The sequence below is a fragment of the Papaver somniferum genome, unplaced genomic scaffold, assembly GCF_003573695.1.
Source record: "Papaver somniferum cultivar HN1 unplaced genomic scaffold, ASM357369v1 unplaced-scaffold_139, whole genome shotgun sequence".
Classification (NCBI taxonomy): Eukaryota; Viridiplantae; Streptophyta; class Magnoliopsida; order Ranunculales; family Papaveraceae; genus Papaver; species Papaver somniferum.
Window position 1 is genome coordinate 76798 of NW_020623156.1, and position 20597 is coordinate 97394.

The following is a 20597-nucleotide window of genomic DNA, read 5'->3' on the forward strand; positions in this document are numbered from 1 at the left end:
TGAGCAATCTGATCTTGCCATTTTCTATCGTACGAGTTCAATTGAATAATTGACTTGAGATTATATCTCCGATAGGGCAAGATAAAAATAAATCACAAACATCTTCGTCTCATTGTTTGTGATTCCACAATATCTAGTTTCGCTACCATACGATTTAGATTATTGTGAGGTGACTGATAATACTAGGATGTTCTTCGAGAATATAATTCCGGTTTATCAATTGGTTCTTGTTCACCTTGATTTTTATAAAAAGGCAGAACAAAACTTTTAGGTTTATCTGTGGGAGACACATTTATCTATCCTTGTATACTTTTCTGTGTGATACAGATTGTTTACTGAACTCTTCGACTTTGGGTCGTAGCAACTCTTGGTTGTGGGTGAGATCAGCTAAGGGAATCAAGTGCGTAGTATCCTATTGGGATCAGAGACATAAGGAGCGCAACTGTACCTTGAATCAGTGTGAGATTGATTAGGGTTCAATTACAGTCCAGGCCGAAGTTACTTTGTAGTAGGCTAGTGTCTGTAGCGGCTTAATGCAGTGTGGTGTTCAATCTGGACTAGGTCCCGAGGTTTTTCTGCATTTGCGGTTTCCTCGTGAACAGAATTTCTGGTGTCTGTGTTATTTCTATTCCGCAGTATATTTTGTTATATAATTGAAATACCACAGGTTGTGCGTTGTATCGATCAATAGTGAAATCCAACCTTTGTTTGTTGATTGGATATTGATTGATCCTTGGTTATTGGTTTTTGGTACCATCCAAGTTTATCTCTCTTATATTTAATCGAGACTCGCATATTACTTGAGTAAGATTTAAATCAAGAGATAGAGATATTAACTCCTTGATATACTTTTTATTAAGATTGATTCTGACTGTCTAGTTGATTCTATTAAAAGTATATATTAGAGTTAGTCCATACAGATTGCTAATCGAAATATTGGGTGAGGTTGTTAAACCCCCGCATTGTCAGGTGGAAGACCTAACAGTGGAGGTTATCAAGGAATAAAACAAGTTGATAAAGCAAAGCTTCAGTGTTACAATTGTGGAGATTTTGGAAACTTTACTGTTGATTGTTCGAAACCTAGAAAGACAACTTTTAACAACTACAAGGCAAACTTTAGAGCAAATGTAGCAGAAACTCAAGAGGAAGAAGAAGAAGAAAAGAAAGCTGAAAATATGTTGTTGGCTTTCCATACACCAGAAGAACAACCTCAATATAAGTGTTATTTAGATACAGGGTGCAGTAATCATACGCGTGGAAGAAAAGAGTTGTTTGACAGTCTTGAAGAATCAGTAAGATGAATAGTGAAGTTTGGAAATATTCTACAATTCCAGTTACGGGAAAAGGTAGAATAGGAATAGTTCTGAAGAATGGTACTAAAACATATATATGTGTTTTATGTACCAGGTTTACATTAAAATTTATTAAGCATGGGTCAATTATCAGAAAGGGGTTATTCTATGAACATTTTTAATGGTATTTGTTCAATTCATGATTGTTTTAAAAGACTTATTACAAGAGTACATATGACCAAGAATATATTGTTTCCTTTGAATATTCAGTATCAAAAGGAAAGGTGTTATAGCAGCTGTGTTCATAATGATTCTTGGTTATGGCACTAGACAATGGGACATGTGAACTTTAACAGTTTGCAAACTTTAGAAAAGAAGGAGATGATGTTAGGTTTACCCTTTTTTGAGCTTCCAGAATCAAGATGTGAGAATTGTATTTTTGGAAAGCAGCACAGAGATCCATTTCCAGTCAACAAAGCCATAAGAGTTGATCAATAATTGGAGATTATACATAGTGATTTGCATGGTCCTATTGAAGTAACTTCACATGGAGGTAATAATTATTTTATAACTTTCCTTGATGATTACAGTAAAAAGGCATGGGTTTATTTGCTTAGACAAAAGAGTGATGCTTTTCAAGCTTTTAGAAGTTTCAAAGCTTATGCTGAGAAACAGATTGGTAAGAGCATCAAGATTTTGAGGATTGATTGAAGAGAAGAGTATACTGTGATTGATAGTTTCATGGCAAAACATGGTATTCAACATCAGTTAACAGCTAGATATACACCACAACAAAATGGTGTTGCTGAGAGAAATAATAGAACAATAATGGAGATGGAAAGAACTATAAGAAGAACAAAAGATTTACCAAAGAATTTCTGGGGTTATGCAGTAGATACAATAGTATACTTATCGAACAGATGTCCTACAAATAGTTTGAATAATATGACACCAGAAGAATCTTGGAGAGGTGTAAGACCAAGTGTAAGACATCTGAGAATTTTTGGGTTTATTGCATATGCAGATGTACCTAAAGAACTAAGAAAGAAGTTGGATGATAAGAGTGAGAAGTGTATTCTTGTTGGTTATAGTTCAGTAACCAAAGGATATAAGTTATACAATCCAAAAGCAAGAAAATTGTTTACAAGTAGAGATGTGATATTTGATGAAGAATCATAATGGAATTGGAATACTGGGTCGATAAAAAATATTGATCCAAATTCTGGGTCAACAAGAAATGTTGATCCACATACTGGATCAACAAGAAATGTTGATCCATCTACTGCTGTCAGAACAGTTCCAATAATAGATGAAGAAGAAGTGCAAACTCAAGACAATGTTGAAGAACATCATGAAGAAGCAAGAACAAAAGTAATACCATAAAAAGAAACTACAAGACCAAGAAGAAAATATATCATACCTGCTAGGTTGAATGATTATGTTTTATCAAAAGATAATGAAGATACCGATAATGATGTAGTGAACTTTTCATTATTTGGAGATTGTGATCTTGTAGCTTATGAAGAAGCTTTTAAATAACAAGGTTGGATTCAAGCTTTGAATGAACAATTGAAGTCTATTGAGAAGAATAATACATGAGATCTTACAGAACTTCCACCAGGAAAGAAACCCATTGGTGTTAAGTGGGTTTACAAAACAAAATACAAGTCAAATTGTGAAGTAGATAGATTGAAAGCAAGGTTAGTTGCTAAGGGATATAAATAAAAGCAATGAGTAGATTACTCAGAAGTATTTGCACCGGTTGCAAGACTTGATACAATAAGAATGATAATTGCTTTAGCTGCACAAAAGCATTGGAAAATTTTTCAGATGGATGTGAAGTCAGCATTCTTGAATGGTGTGTTAGAAGAAGAGGTTTATGTTGAGAAACCAACAGGTTACATTATGGAGGGGAAGGAGAAGGAAGTATACAAGCTAAATAAAGCTTTGTATGATTTGAAACAAGCACCACGTGATTGGTATACAAGAATATATTCTTATTTCATTAAGTAAGGGTTCAAAAGATGTCCACATGAACATACTTTATATTTGAAAGCTGATACTTATGGAAATCATATTATAGTATGTTTGTACGTGGATGATATTATTTTTACTGGAAATAGTTCTGAGATGATCAAGGAATTCAGGGAGGATATGGTGAAGGAGTTTGAGATGATATATTTTGGTTTAAATGTCATATTTTCTTGGTATTGAAGTACAACAAACTGAAAGAAGAATTTTTATTAATCACAGAGGTATGCAGAAGAAATATTAAAACGTTTCAAGCAGGATAATTGTAATCCAATTTTAACACCAGTAGAAAACAGACTGAAGTTAACATAGGATGGAACAGGAGAGCTAGTGAATTCAACATACTTTAAATGTCTTGTTGGATGTCTCAGATATCTGACTGCTACAAGACCTGACATTATGTATGCAGTTGGATTGGTTAGTAGATTTATGGAATCACCTAGAAAATCACATTTGCAAGCTGCAAAACGTATTCTGAGATATGTTAAAGGAACAACTAGTTTAGGAATCTTTTATACTATTTCAGAAGATCCAAAGTTGGTTGGTTTTGCTGTAGTGATTGGGCTGGAGATACAGAAGGAAGAAAGAGTACATCAGGTTATGGTTTTCAATTGGGAACTGGTTTTTTCTCTTGGTCATCTAAGAAGCAACAAGTTGTTGCATTATCTACAACAGAAGCTGAATAAATAACTGCTAGCAACTGTGCTACACAAGCTGTGTAGTTGAGAATGATGTTGAAGTCATTGTTTCACGAACAGAAGACACCTACAACAATAGTTTGTGATAATAAGTGTACAATTTCACTAACTAAGAATCATGTGCTTCATGGAAGGAGTAAGCACATTGATATTAAGTTTCATTACATCAGAGAACTTGTCAGTAACAAGGAGATAGCTGTGGAGTTTTGTGAAAGTGAAGAGCAAGTGGCTGATATTTTCACCAAGTCTTTGAAGTCTAGCAATTTCATTTACTTGCGTGGAAAGCTATCACTACACCAAATTTTGGGATTAGAAACAGAATCCGTTACGAATCGGGGTTGTAACGACCGATGCCTGTTTCACACAATTTTTTCGCAACGGCAATGGAGCCTTTAAGAATTTTGGGTGTAATGGCATTAGTAACAGCTGCAAGCCGTTACGAATTGACACGTGGTAACAGCTCAGGGCGGTTAAGAATTTCTTTTGTAACAACGTGGTCGTAACATCTTCAAGCTGTTACTACGTGGAAAATTAGTAACAAAGCAGGAGTCGTTACTACGTGGAAATTTGAAACAGCTTCCAACCGTTACGAAGTTTTCAGTAACAACAAAAAAATTACTGCCAGTCAACATTGACCGGCAGTTCATTGCCTGCCGGAAATACAAGCCGGAATTCCAAATAACCTGCCTACACTTCCATTCCTCCCCTCCAAATTCAACAATAGTTTCTCAGTCGATTCATATTAACATTCAATCAATTCACATCAAAAAAGAAAACAAATTTTTCAAGTACCAAATGGAATACGTAGACCAAGTTCAGTTCATTTTGACTAAAAACATTATAAGTTCAGCTCAAATACTACAAAGAAACTTACTCAAAACTTGCAGATACTTCCCAAACACTAATTTCCAAGCATTCTTCATCAAGTTCTCCATAATCCCTGGCTTTAAGTTCATAATTCCAAACCCATACTACATGAAACAAACCAAAAATATCTATAAGTACGGCTAGGGCAAACATCATGGTAAGAAGTAAACAGTGTGTGATGAGATTGGTGTAGTCTCTGAGAGATGAAGAAAATTCACTTAGAGAATAAAAACATTACCTGCTTGTGGTAACTGATTTGGCTCCATGAATATGTCTGTAGTGGAAATCGCTGAGGTTGCAATTGTAACTGGAGCTTCTGTTGCTGTGGTATTAGATTCTGTTGTTATTGCTGCAGTGCAAGAATTTGCTGTTGCTCCTTGTTCAGGCACATAACACAACGTACTATTCAAAAACGTCCTAGCAACCGAGGCATATGCAATTTCCTTTATTGAGAATCTTTGCCCAAATCGTCTTCACCCAATCCTTTAGTCAGAAAGTCGATGCAGAGGTCGCCATTCGATATTGTTGTCATAACACCATACTGGAGTCAAAAGTTCACGTGAACATAATTATTAGAGTAACATGTAAGAAAACAGACAAATGAGATATGGGAAAAAGAAAATGATGTGCTGAACACTTAACAGAGTTCAGGGAAACTTCTAATCCAAATGTCTGCACGAACCAGACCTTTGATGCACCAAAACCCTCAGAGGTGCCCAGGTAAGGAGTGCCTATCATGGCCGACCAAGCATGTACAGGTCTACAAGATGCAAATAGTTTTTAGAAAATCAGGTGCCAGGCAAAAGAAAGAGAAAACAAAACTGTTCCTAGACACTAAAGAGACTATACCTAATTTCAATTCAGATTAGAATACAACAAAAGATATGCGTAGCGCTTCCACAAGGAAGAAAACTACTGCGGAGAACTACAAAATTAAACAAGTCGATATAGTAGAACAGGCAGCTCAAAGAATTAAGTCTGCCATCTCAGATTTCACTGCAACAACCTGGCTTAGAAGCCTGAACTAACTGACATTAGAAGGGCAAGCAGACATACAAATAATCTCATAAGGTTAAGGACAAAAGACACAAGGACGAGAATACCTTGGGAACCTTGTCCACGCTTTTTCTAACCAACGCTTCATAGAGACAACTTTTCTTTTGGTAACTTCGACATGGGTTTCATTTCTAGCCTACCCCAACTTGTTTAAGTCTAACGGCTTGGTTGTTGTTGTTGCTTCATAGAGCAGATTTTAAAACTGGAAGTCCACCGTGTGTGCACTGAATTGATGTGTTGTCAAGGACGCTACAAGGGATAGCAAGGAAACCCTCCATTTCTCAGTTCCTTGTCAAGGACGCTAAACTGTAGAGTAATCAATCAAAAGACTCAACGAATATAATAAAAAAAAGAAAGTGAAATATAGGATGGGGTAACACCTAAAAGGTTAGAACTTATTGGGACAGCTACTCAAATGGAAATCTCCATCCAGTAAGTTACTCAAATCAAAATCCCATTAGCAGCATCTAGAACTGTGAATTTCACAGATACCTACTCTTAAATTTTTAGAAGACCAATTTCTTGGTAAAGAAGACAGAAAAATAAACGTTCTCTATTGTTTGCTGGTTCACAAATATACATAACTGCTGTAATGGCTTCTAGATGTATTCTGTTTTTGTATGACTTTAGTATGCCAGATTATATACCAATCACATTTGCAAATCATGATTGCCGAAGCATAACTCTCAAGCAGAAGATATTAACAGAATAGAGTAAATCACAAGCAGACACTTACAGAGGGAAAAAATTATCAGCCCATTAACGAAGCCAATCTGTAGGTATCCATAAGTAAGGTTCTTCAAATGAAGGAACAAGAGGTTAGAAAATTATATCTCACTTCTTGTGTTTGTTCTGTAGTTCCCACTGTCGCTATCTTCTTTTTCTGCTTGGAATTTTGGCAAGTAGTGACATACAATTGATTTAATACCTTTATCTCTACAGCTCAAAGAGATGAAGTGGGAGAGACTTATTGTCGTGTTGAGGCACTGGCTCACTACTTCTTACTATATCTCTAAAGGCTTTTTTGTTGCTTCCTACGGTGATTTGACAATGATGCATCAGCTGATGAAAAGGTCTTTGCATGACAATCAGTATTAGAAGCTGAAGATGGTAACTCATACTCAATATACAACACCTGCCCAAAAAGAAGTGAAAGAGTTATCAGTAATCCTACATACTTGGGTTTCAATACAGCGATGCAACATCACAAGTTAATTAAGAGCCATTACGGATACCCAGAATAAATATTCAGAGCATCCCACATATATGTTGAAGAAGCCTTTCACAAACTCAAATTATACAAGACAGAAATACGGAGCATACAGGTCAATTTACAGTCACGAATACTTTTTTTTTTTCTTTCTTGTATTCTTGATTTTGTCACTCAAATTAAAGAAAGTTTACCTGAAACCATATTCCTAGAATGAATTAGTTGATCTTGATTCCTTGTTTTGCCTCAATTGAACTTCTGAATCATCACTTTAAACCCCAACCATCAAATTCATCTTCAATCACCAACATCTGTACTCATAACCTGAAAATAATTCCCAATTCCTTCTTCTCTCTAATCAAAGTTCAAAACATCGATTCACTTCTCAAACTACCAAACCCAGTCTTTGATTTCTTCTTACCTGCCACTAAATTGAACCTTAAATCTATTTCCAAACCTTAACTTCTTCTCACAGATTCACCCTATCCTTTACAATCCGAGTTAATACAACTCCACTATCTTCTACTTCTGTTATTCAACCCACCAATTCAATACTAACTCCAGAAACCCTAATTTTATTTCTTACTGATTCGTTGTTCTTCAATCAATAAGATCCCTAACTAAAATCAAATTCACAACCTCAGAAACGCCTTCCTGATCCATTTACTTCTCCAGATTTCTTCTTAATTGATATGAACGATTTCTCAGTTCATGCTTCTGAGAATAAAATAAACAAAGAACAGAGAAGAAGAAGAAGAAAGAACAAGAAAGAAGAAGAAGAATAAGAGAAATGAGATTCTAGGGTTTTAATTTGGAACTGCTGAGTATCTGTTTCTTCTTTCTGGGTAGAGAGATGAAGAGAGGAAGAGGGACGATGAGGCGGAGAGAAAGAGAAATAAAACGAGAAAGAGATAGAGATAGAGATAGAGATAGAGAAATGTGTGAATAAGATCAAAGCTTTTCTGATTCAGATGCATCTCGAGAATAGAATGAAGGGTAGAGATATTAGTTTAGGAATACACGGTGTAGATGAAACACAATAGCACGCATGTGAATGGCACAGCACAAACCGCAAGTGTGACCAAGCGTGCGAGTGGCACGCTTAAAAAACATTCGTAACGGTTAGCATTTGTTACGAATTATTGAAAGATTCGTAACGGCTTTTGTCTGTTACAACTATTTCGTAACGGCCATTTGTGACAGAAAATTCGTAGCGGACAGTAAGCCGTTATGAATTTTAGTTACTAATCTGAAAATTTGGTGTAGTGTCGGAATGATTGGCAAAGAGTATCTTGGTTTAAGGGAGGATGTTGAAGGTTAAACCAAGATAATGTGAAGATTACAGTAAGAATCAACAAGATTGTTGATACAGTTGACAGGGATCAACTATGAGAGTTGACAGAGTTTGAGTGGTTCAACAAGTGTAGTTGACACAGTGCATGGATCAACTAGTTTGGTTGACACGATGGTACGGTATTTAGAAGTAAACTTGGGTTGAAAGTTTTACTGGTTTTAGTGTTTGTTTACGTGAGAATTTTCTAGAATAGCATTTGTTAGACTTTGATTACGTTAGGAAAGTTTATTGCTTGAGAGTCAAGTTTGTTAAACATATAAATAGGCTGTTGAGCCATGACTCGAATTACATTAATTAAGAGAATTGTTTTGAGTAAAGTTTGTGTTAAGTTTTTCATTAAGTCTTTGACATCAGATTTTCTACAACTTCTAATATTTTTGAACTTCTACCATTTCATATCCTGTCACTTTGTATTAGGGGCACAGCCAATAATGTAATAATATTAGAAGAGAAGAATCTACACAGATGCTACCAGAAGTAGCAAAAGAAAAGAAAGCAAAACAAAGCTAAATTCCGTACACAATTAGTTCAGTGTTCTTGACGTTTTGCGGAATTCCGTACACAGCCGAGGTTGATGATGCATTCTTTAATAAAGCAAAGAAGAAAAACAGGTCAGGCTTCTGTTGATCATACTACGCATGCTAATAACTCATCAATTGTAGCTTATAATTTTGATATCTTAACACTGATTCTAGTACTTGTACCATTACAAACACTACCCGTACTCAAATTAGTATCGAAACACTGGTTGTCAGTAATCTCTCATCCCAACTTTGTTTACAAGTACTTTCTCAAAAACCCTAGTCATTCTGTCAGAGGATTATTTTGCAGGCAACGTATTTCTTGGTGTAGGTCTGCAACCCAATACGATTTTATCTTTCTTGATGGAAATATCAGTAGCTCTGTACCTTTTAAAACCCTAACTTTGGGACTAGAGAAATCAGGTATAGAGATTGTTCAATCTTGTAATGGTCTTCTCCTTTGTTGCAATGTCATAGCTGAAGCGAATGATTATGATACTTACTACGTGTTTAATCCATTCACGAAGCAATACAGATTAATACCGCGTTCATTGTTGAAGAAATCTCAGTTCAAGTATGTGTTATGTCTTAGTTTAGCTTTTGATCCATTCAAATCTCCGTATTATGAAATTATAGCTATATGGAGTAACAAAGTATATGGTAGCCGTAAATATATGATTGAAATATATTCTTCAGAAACTCGTAGTTGGAGGTTATGCAAAGATGAATTTACCATTGAAGAATTCTCAATACCAGGAGTTTCTGCTATGTATTGGAACGGTTCGTTAAACTGGAATGCAGGTGACGGGACTGTGATCTATTTTGATATTGATCGAGAATTTATGGGAGTAGTTCCAAGGCCTACAAGAGAAGTAGTGTACTACGTAAGCAATACTGGTGTTTGTGAGTATCAAGGCCATTTGTACTTTATTGCAAAACGTGATAAGGAAGGTCGTTGTTTTGACATATTTGAGATGGATACTGGTCACGCTGGCTGGGCACTCAAATGTTGTAGTGTCAATGTAAAAGCATCAAGAAGACGTGAACTGCTTAATTTGTCTCCTCCTGATCAGATCATATTCATTGCAGAAGAAGGCAAATCATTGAAGCTTGTTTTCCTGGCAAATCATGGTAATGTTATCTCCTATGATACTAAAGAATTGAGCTTCAACAAAATATGTGATATTTTACCACCACCCGTACCTGGGAATTTCTTCCTTTCTTATCCGTACATTCAATCGCTCGCTTGTGTTTAAATTTCACCAAATTAGGGTATAATTTGGTTTGATGGTTCTAGAGGACTGAAAAGATGAACGCATTGGCCGTAAAAGGGAAAGATCAATGTTTTTGTTTGTGTTGTTGTTGTTGTTAGTCAAATAAACATAAGTGAAAATTAAATTTTGGATAATTGGATAATATGTTCCTTCTTTCGGTAGGCCGGATTTGGTGATCTAGTATTAGCTGGCGGAGCTGTTTGTTTCGCAGCAATTTCTGTGGTTTTTTCATCTCGTGACTAGAGGCATATGTTTTCTTACATTGTATTTTTTTTTTCAAGACAGTCTTTGTTTCATGAATTTCAAGTTGTAGTTTTGTTTTTTGTTTTTTGTCTGAAGCATAAGTTATAACTTCTTATGGATTTGCATTTCTGTATGGATTTTCATTGTTATCAATGAAATTTATTTGTGAACAAAAAATATTAGTAAAAAAAAAATAAAAGAAAGAAACTGTTCAAGTCTTGCTGGTGATCTCCATGCATCTCATGATACGTTTTCCAGGCCAGGTGTGTCTTTTGGAATGGCTCATTGCATAGCACCAGCGTTGGAGAGTTTTGTAAGAGGATTAGTAAAAGTAACTCTTTTGTTTATTTTGATATCGAGCAAGGACTCGTAAAAACACATGATTTGCCGCCTAGTCTTCTCGTGCAGGAATCGATCAATATGCCTGGTTCGACCGCTCATCAATACATCGAGTCGCTGGCTTTTGTTCAGCAACTCATTTTCCAATCAAAGCAAGGGATGAAATATGTAAATTTTTTATTCTGACTGCCTTCTCAAATTAACCTTGGACCCTTAAAACTATCAAATTGTGCTCTTTGTAGGTCATGGTCTGGATCATCACCTGAATTGTTTAAACTTGTTAGAGCTCTCTCTGGCTTGGCATCAAAATCTTTTTGTTACAATCAAAATATAAAGCTCACCGTTAATGTCATAGGTAATATCAAGAGATGTCGGAATAATGCACCTGACTTAGTAGACAACTTCTTTCTTCAGTACCAACTTCTTACTTCGTAATATATCAAGAAATCTTTTCAGGACAACCCTTTGGTTCATGAATTTTAAGTTGTAGTTATTTTTTTATTTTATTTTTTTTATCGAGCATAAGTTGTAGATTCTGTATGCATTTTCATTATAATCAATGAAATTTATTTGCTCCCCTCAATGCATCTTATGATACGTTTTCCAGGCTAGGTGTCGCTGGGAATGGCTCATATATTATTGCATCGGCCTTTAATTGAACCAGCGTACGAGAGTTCTCTAAGAGAATTAGCGTAAGTAACTCATTATTTATTTTTTTTATTTCGATATCTAGCAAGAACTAGTAATTAGCAATAATTACCAGATAACAATGATCGGCTTTTAAGGAATATAGGTTATTTTTGCGAGTACGAGGGTCATTTCCATCATGTACCAATTTAAAATCAGTACTCCACATGTTTCGGGATATTGGGAACGGACATTGATTAAAATACCTGGTCTATACATGGTAGTCTGGTAGAATATAAAATACCTGGTCGATATGCAAAGTCTCTATGATATCGGATGATGATGAAAGACTAACCTAAATGGAAATAACCCTAGCATCCCCCAATTAATGCAAACATCCCCCGATCCCCAAAATTAATGCTAACATCTCACCAGCAATGGTTCTATCCCTCCTCCTCCTCAATTATTTATGTTTTTGTTTTCCACAAAAATCTTTATAAATCAGGATTGCGAACAATTTTTTTACTCGGCTCTATACTCTTGATGTTTTGCTGATTTCCTTGTTTTCAGTACACAAATGAGCTTGAAGATGCATTCATCGATGAAGCGAAGTAGCAAAACAGCTTAGACTTCTGTCGATCATACTCCTCATACTCAAAACCCATCAATTATAGCTTACCATTTCGAAGTAGTTACTACTACTAGTATACTACATATTGCTACTAGTATACTACTAGTAGTATACTAGTTACTACTAGTATAGTATATTAGTAAATTAGTATATATATTACTAGTAGTATAGTAAAGTACGTAGTTACCTAATTTACTAGTAACATATTTTTGTTATTACTAGTACAATACATATCAATATGTAGTATCACCGTATTGATACTACTAGTATGTAATAACATAATACTAGTAATATTTATATATGTGTTGATACTAATTAGATCTGGAAGGGTGTTTTAGACATTTAGAAAACATACTTTATAATCTTCAAAAAAATTTTGGACTAGCGAGTAAATAATCTAGTCCAAAAACATCCCCCGATCCCCCAAATTAATGCAAACATCCCCTGGTCCCACAAATTAATGCAAACATCCACCAAAAATGGATATATCCTCCTCATCAAATACTTTTTGCTTTCCATAAAAATATTTATAAATCAGGATTGAGAACAATAATCTTACTGGGCTGTATGTTCTTGATGTTTTACTGGATTTCTTTGTTTCCAGTACACAACTGAGCTTGAAGATGCATTCTTTGATGAAGCTACGAAGAAAAACAGGTCAGAGTCGTCAGACTTCTGCCGATCATACTCCTGGTACTAGTAACCCATCATTTATAGCGTATCACCAGTATGTGAATAGATTATTGCTGTAGCTGTTTTGAGGACAAGTCAAGATTATAACACCAGTATGTGAATAGATTACACTACAAAGTGATGAGCAACTTGTTTAGACTGCCTCGGAGCAAATGGATTATATCGCCACCAAAACTAATACTTAAAACACAGGATATGGTTGAATACCTTCCACACTTTATTTGTGGAGATAGAGGAGATATTTATATTAAGAAGTGCGGTAAATAAGGTTACAGAATTATTCAAAAAACTGTTAATCTAAAACAGATTCTTCCCTGATCTACAGCTAACAATACAATACATAATAGCCTATGGACTAGTTGCCGTTGCAGACTGACGTAGTTGAGAGTCTTGAGGAAGAATCTCAACAGTATGCCTAACACCTCCCCTCAAGTTGTACCGGAGTTGACGTATGTGCAACTTGGTTCGAATATAGTGAAACCTTGGAGAAGATAGTCCTTTATTGAAAATATCCGCAAGATGGTCGTTAGAGCTTATGAACCACACTTGTAGCTTCTCATCAGCAACCCTTTCACGAAAAAAATGGTGGTCAATATCGATGTGTTTCGTTCGAGCATGGAAAATAGGGTTTGCAGTAAGATATGTTTCCCCTAGGTTATCACACCACAAAATAGGATTCGGAGTAGAAATACCAAGTTCCTTTAGCAGTGACTGAATCCATATTACTTCTTAAGTGGCAATAGCAACTCCTTTATATTCAGCTTCAGTAGAAGACTTAGAAACAGTCTTTTGTTTTCTTGCACTCCACGAGATCAAATTGCCACCAAAGTATATGCAATGTCCACTTGTAGACCGGTGATCGTCTAGACTGCCAGCCCAGTCCGCATCCGAATATGCTTGTACATATAAGTCCCTTGACGAGTTGAGATGTAAACCATAATCCACTGTATGCTTCAAATATCGAATTATCCGCTTCACTAGCTCCCAATGCTCCACATACGGCTCATGCATGTATTGACAGACCTTGTTTACTGCAACTGAAATGTCTGGCCACATCAGATGCAAGTATTGTAGTGCACCAACAACACTACGATATAAAGTTGGGTCTGCAAACTTTTCAGAACCAATCTTCTGAATTTTGACATTTATTGCCAACGGTGTTTGCATTGGTTTGACTCCATCCATCTTGGTGCGTCTTAAAAGGCAGTTACATATTTTTGCTGTGTCAAAACAACTTCTGAACCTTGCCTGAGAACTTCTACACCCAAAAACTAAGACAGATCACCCATGTCCTTGATAGCAAAGGCCTTACCAAGATCAGTTACAAGCTTCGAAAGCAAAGCTGGATCGGATCCTGTCACAATAATGTTATCTACATACACTAATACATATATAGTGTAAGAATCAGAAAACAAAACAAAAAGAGAGTTGTCCGCAACTGAATCCTTAAATCCAAGATGTAATAAGTAACCTCTTAGCTTTGAAAACCAAGCTTGAGGAGCTTGTTTTAGCCCATACAGCGATTTGTGCAACTTGCATACCTGGTTGGGATAATTAGGATCGACATATCCAGGCGGCTGCTGCATGTAGACGTCCTCCTCCAATTGTCCATGCAGAAATGCATTTTCTACGTCTAATTGCTTCAGCTGCCACCCATTCATTACAACAAGAGATAACACGAGGCGAATGGTGCAAGGTTTAATGGCGAGACTGAATGTTTCACCGTAATCGATCCCCTCCTGCTGAGTGAAACCCTTTGCCACCAGACGTGCTTTATGACGATCGATACTTCCATCTAGGTTTTGTTTCAGTCGAAAAACCCACTTCGATCCAACAACCTTCATACCAGGCTCGTATTTTACCAGAGAATATATTCCATTTTGAAGCAGAGCATTTATCTGAACATTCATTGCACGTCTCCATTTTGGGTTCTTGTTCGCAGTTGAAAAACAAGTCGGCTCCATGAAGTCAGACTGTGGGAGTTGATGTTTTGTAGCTGTCAAACACAACTTCTGAATAGGTTTCGAGATTCCTGCTTTTCCTCTTGTAACCATGGGGTGATTGGCAACATCACCCTGTGTTGGTTGTTTCACTTCCTGATGTGGCTGTTGAACAGTTGTTGTAGAAGAACTATTGGACTCTGCCGGAGTTGCATCTGGTGACCCTATATTCTGAGATGAATGTTGATTGCTCGAGGTTTTTGGTGTTGGAGAACCAGTTGACAATGCTGGTGATGACACAGTTGCTGAGTTGGTTCGAAGAGGTGATTGTAGATTACCATCTGCCTGTCTTACTGACAAGTTACTGTGTCTAAACGGATGTGAAAATAACACACTAGTGCAAGAGGGTTTAATACCTGGACAAGATGGAGGTTGTTGTTGTTGCTGGAGAGGCATGAATGGGAATGATGCTTCTTCGAAACGAACATGACGAGTGATATAAACCCTATTTGTTTCTCTGTGAAGACACATATACCCCTTGTGTGCACTGCTATACCCTATAAAAGACAGGGAAGAGACCGTGGCTCTAGTTTATGTTTATTGTTTTTCCTAAGGAAAGGATAAGCTAAGAAGCCAAAAACCTTTAGAAAGGAGTAATCAGGTTGTTTGTTAAACAATAATTCAAGTGGATTTTTGGATTCTGACTTGTTTTTAGGAAGCCTGTTGATGAGGTAGCAGGCAGTGCTGAATGCATGATCCCAAAAGGATTGAGGCATGGGTGCATGAAATAAAAGAGCCAAACCAGATTCAGTCACATGGAGAATACGACGTTTAGCAATTCTATTTTAGGGAGATGTATGTGGGCAAGAAAACATATGTTGTATGCCAGAGTTATTAAGGTAAGCCATGAATTTTTTGTATTCAAGAGCATTATTTGATTGGAACACCTTAATTTTATGATCTGTAAGGTTTTGTACTTGTTTACGGAAAAGAATGAATGTATTTAAAGCATCAGATCGTTGAACAAGTGGAAAAATCCATGTGAAATGAGAATAAACATCCATTAAGAGTAAATAGTAACTAAAACCAAGTCTAGACAATTGAGGTGAAACCTAAATATCTGAAACAATCAAGCTTAATGGCTTGTCATAAATAGTTTTGCAAAGAGTAAAAGGGAGTTTTTTGCTTTTACCGACATGACAGGAATGACAAAACTCATAGCTATTATTCAAGACAGAAATTGAATTTTGATGACAAATTTTTGAAACCGTACGCAACATTGGATGACCCAAACGTTGGTGCCAAAGTGGGAGTGTAGAGGAGCCATCTGCTTGCGGCTTTATTGATGGAGCCATCATGTCTATCCCAGCAAAGATGTAGAGACCATTCCTATTCAGCCCTCGCAGCAGCGTTGCCCCCGATTGCTTGTCCTTTACAACAAAGAAAGATGTGTGAAATTCAAAATATACATCATTGTCTTTACAAAATTGAGAAACTGACAGTAAGTTGGTTTTTATTTGCGGAACATGATAAATATTGTTCAAAAGAAAAGATCTTGACTTATAAGTGAATGATGCATTACCAACATTGGAAATGTTGAGTGCATTACCATTACCAACATGTACTTGTTTAGTACCATCATACTCATGAGGGATGGTTAAATTTCTGATGTCTGCAGTGAGGTGATGTGTAGCACCGATGGCTGTCACCCAATTATTATCAGCATGTCCGCCAGCTGGTGCTATGTAAGCTGCAGGCTGACGCTGATTGTTATTGCTCTTCTCATATCGAAACCAACACCTGTCAGCTGTGTCATTCCTTTTCTTACAAATTTGACAAAGGTGATCTCCCTGAAAGCCTCTGTTGTGTTGTTGTTGTTTGATGTTGTTTCTCGGATTAGGGTTGTTGTTCCTCCTGTTGTTCTGATTGTTGTTGTTTTGATATTGATTCCCTTGATTGTTGAAACGCCTCTGATCAGACCTGCTACTTGAAGCTGCAATGTTACTTGTGACGGCTACATTAGCTAGTGGTTGCTGCAACAAGGATAATTGTTGTTCTAACCGCATATCAAAGGTTAGTAAATGAGTATATAAAGTATCTATAGTCAGATTTTCGGCAGTGCTCAATGATGTGACAATGGAATCATAATCTTGGTTTAGACCATTACTAATGGCCTGTTTCTTCTCATCATCTGAAACTATGCATCCAGATGCAGTAAGTTGCTCAAACAAACTCTTAGCTTCTTGCAAAAATTGTTTAAGAGGTTTGTTATCTTTTTGTAGTGAATGGAGTTTCTTTTCAGATTCACCTAATGTGCAAGAGTTTTTAGTGTAAAATGGCTTTCTAGCTTATCCTAGACTTGCTTTGGCGTATCCAATCCACTAACTTCAGCGAGTACCTCAGGTGTAAGAGTGGAGTTTAGCCATCCAACCAACAGTGAATCGCATGCCTCATGTTTTGTAAAATCTGGGTTGATATCATCACTATCAGGTAGGGTTCTAGAAGGTTTTACCTTGGTTCCATCAATGAAACCAGTGAGACCATATCCCTTTAGGATTGGTTTGAACTGCGTCTTCGAGAGAAGATGGTTTGTTTCTGTGTGTTTGAGAGTTACCAGGTGGTGGATCTGGATTTGACGAAGGCTAGTTGTTGTAGCCATTAATGGTGTTTAGGTTTCTGATTTTGTTGGTTGTAGGGTTTTTTTTTGTGGTTTTTTTTTTTTGGGTTTGTGCGGAAGCGTTGGATCGACAAGCTGATACCAACTTAGAACACAAGATATGGGTGAATATCTTCCACACTTTAATTGTGGAGATAGAGGAGATATTTATATTAAGAAGTGTGGTAAATAAGGTTACAAAATTATTCAAAAAACTGTTAATCTAAAACAGATTCTTCCTTGATCTACAGCTAACAATACGACCAACATAATAGCCTATGGACTAGTTACTGTTGCAGACTAACGTAGTTGAGAGTCTTGAGGAAGACTCTCAACAGTATGCCTAACAATACGACCAACATAATAGACTATGGACTAGTTGTTGTTGCAGACTAACGTAGTTGAGAGTCTTCGCATGTCTGGTGTACTAAGCCAACTGTTGTATTTGAATACGAAATTCGAAATTCACACCATATTTAGGGTCTAAATGAGAAACTGCTGGTTTGATGATAGAACCCAGTTTTGTTTTTCCGGTTGTATTTCATGAAATTCAAAATATAACTCAGCACGATATAACCAACCTTCAGGATCAGTACCTTCAAACCGCGGAAAAATCACCTTCCCATCATTCTTAGGTGTATTACGAGCTCCGTTGTATGTTGCTGCTTCTTTCTCCAACAACTTCTTGTTCCGTCAATCGGTGGCTTGATGTAGCCATCGCAGTAACCTGAGCTGTTAATTGTTCCATGAGTTTTTTCTTTTGTGCACGGGTTTTGGTCATACAAGGAGCGAAACCTCTTTGATACCAATGATAAGAACTGAGTTCTTATCACGGCCAGCAGGAAGGATTTCTTTTGCAGACAAGAGAAACAAGGTAATAAACAAGATGTCTATTGAATATTCGATATACCATTACAGGACCTGACAGACTCTATATATAGACTCAAGAGAAAGACTGATTCCTAATATAACTCCTAAACTTACTCCTCAAAGGAATTCTACCTTCCAAGGAATTCTACCTCAAATAAAAGACTGAAATATAAAATACTGAAACATAAAAGTTACTAGACCTTTAATACCGCCAACTTGTAGTGTTGCTGCGACGAAACTAAACCCTGACAGAACTGGGTTCTATCATTTGATGTTTCCATAGGACTATTAGTTTAAAAGGGAAGAACGCAATCCATGATTAAGGCTTTAAAAGGGAAAGATGTTTTTGTAGTCAAAACTAAACATAAAAGAAAATTAATTTTTGGATAATCGGGCAATATGATGCCATATATCCTCTGATCAGTTGCATCGGTTAAAATTTTGTCATTTCCTTGAGCAGGCTGGATTTGGTGATTGGAGGTATAAAGTAATGGAGCATGGCTTGTGTGCCGTGTGAAAATCACTAGCTCTTTGTATAATGAATGATAATGTAATGAGGTTCACCCACAAAATCAGAATTATGTTAGCATCCGCTTAAGATGCCGCCCCGTAAATCTCTTTCTTCCTAAAGACAAATTTAGTGTCACTTACGATTTTAAGAAAATTTCGTACATCTTCTTGGCATGGATGGCCTGTCTCAAATAACAGAAAGTCAGATGTGACGAAAGTTTTTCCTGTAGTAATAATATCTCCGGGATGTGGCTTTCTGACAGAAACCAAATGGCATTCTGCCACAAGACTGCTAATACTAGTGTTCAGGTGATCAGAACTCAAGAATCAAAGATGTGCACGCCTCCTGTTTGCAAAACAAATCCTTTTTTCCTTTGGAAACTACCAACAAGTGAATAGTACAGGTGGCCTATAGAAAAGTACAACCGAAGAATAGAAAGAATCGTGAAAAACCATATTCCCACTGGAGGAAGAAATAATCGATGCAGAAAAGCAAAAAGAGATGGTTCATCGAATCATCTAGGAACCCATTTAGGATATGCAAGAGAAGATATGGTGATGAGACAATTTAGTGATCATCATGCACGTTCAGTCATGACAATAAGTTCAAGCTAGGAACCAGAGATGTGATCACAACAACTTCTTGGAATAATATCCCATGAAGGATTGTTCATTGACCATCCTTAAATAGCTTTGATTGGTCAAGATTTCCTCATTTGAGTTTTTTTTTTCTTCTTTCTTTTGTTTGATAGGAAGGAGATTTTATTGATGCACAAAGTTTTTAGAGGAAGTAAATAACTAGTACACAAATAAAATATATATATAAAAAAAACGAAAAAAATAAACTACAGTATCCTACAAAGAACAGAAAAAGAAAAAAAAACACAAGTTCAAGATCGAAAATGCGCATAAGCTTAAGCGGGTAGTGCCCTAATTCAGCTTCAAGCTTGGATTTACCCAGGATCGTACCAATGCCACTCCCACTTACCAGTAACACTGCAAATCCCATAACCGATAAGCCATGAAGCAAATCCCAAAATGAACAGTAATCATTACTCTTGTAGCTACCTTCACTTGAGCTTTTGACTATATAAAAAGTACAGCAGTAGTAGATACCATGAAAGACAATAATTGACTGCAAAAAGAAACAAGAGAAAACACAAAACACAAACACTGAGGCTGCCGATCCGTCTGAAGACAAACTAACCAATAAGAGCAAAGCATATTGACCATACAGATTGTGTGTTATCTTCAAAAACTGAAACCTATCCACATTCCCACGTCACCTTACTTCTAAACCGCCTTGGCCACGTTTCAGTTTAAAAAACTGCTAATATGAATACCATTAAGAGCATCTCCAACGAGAGGATGTTAGGTTCCCTTTTTTACGGATTTTGCTACTTTTTCCCAAAAACCATCTCCAACGGGAACTTGAAGAGCAGATGTGAAGATTACGTGGCCGACGGTTAGGCTTAAATCCTCTAGCCCATCCTCTGGTTTCATAGGTTTTCCTAGAGGATTTAATCGTTCCATGTCATCAATAATATAAATTCAAATTTGTTTTAAACAGATGTGTTTATGAAATTTTTTCTGTTCTCCAAACAAGCCAAATTCGAGTTTGCAATTCTCTGTAAGTAAATCTCGTATATGGGTTTACACAACGAGAGCACCACATGGAGAAGATGAGTAGTAGAAGAAGAAGGGTTTCTATGCCATATCAATCAAAATCAGTATCTGAAATTGTGTTATAATCTAGGATAGTATAAGCCAATTCAAGATACCCGA

General features: G+C 36.5%; 2 protein-coding genes and 1 long non-coding RNA gene across 3 annotated transcripts; 1 reads left to right on the plus strand and 2 right to left on the minus strand.

Moving 5' to 3' along the window:
* Window positions 1-4759: 4759 nt before the first annotated feature.
* LOC113335144 lies at window positions 4760-7990 on the minus strand. Its single transcript, XR_003353170.1, has 5 exons — window positions 7349-7990; window positions 6681-7079; window positions 5992-6250; window positions 5127-5648; window positions 4760-4992 (listed from the first exon to the last, which is right to left on the minus strand). It is a non-coding gene; the product is annotated as an uncharacterized LOC113335144 (long non-coding RNA).
* A 1095-nt stretch (window positions 7991-9085) lies between these two features.
* LOC113335204 (F-box protein At5g07610-like) lies at window positions 9086-10285 on the plus strand. The gene has a single exon (XM_026581325.1). It carries the CDS (start codon window positions 9086-9088, stop codon window positions 10283-10285), a length of 1200 nt encoding a protein of 399 aa, XP_026437110.1.
* A 3280-nt stretch (window positions 10286-13565) lies between these two features.
* On the minus strand, window positions 13566-14021 carry LOC113335205 (uncharacterized mitochondrial protein AtMg00810-like). Its single transcript, XM_026581326.1, has one exon. It carries the CDS (start codon window positions 14019-14021, stop codon window positions 13566-13568), a length of 456 nt encoding a protein of 151 aa, XP_026437111.1.
* Between the last annotated feature and the right edge of the window lie 6576 nt (window positions 14022-20597).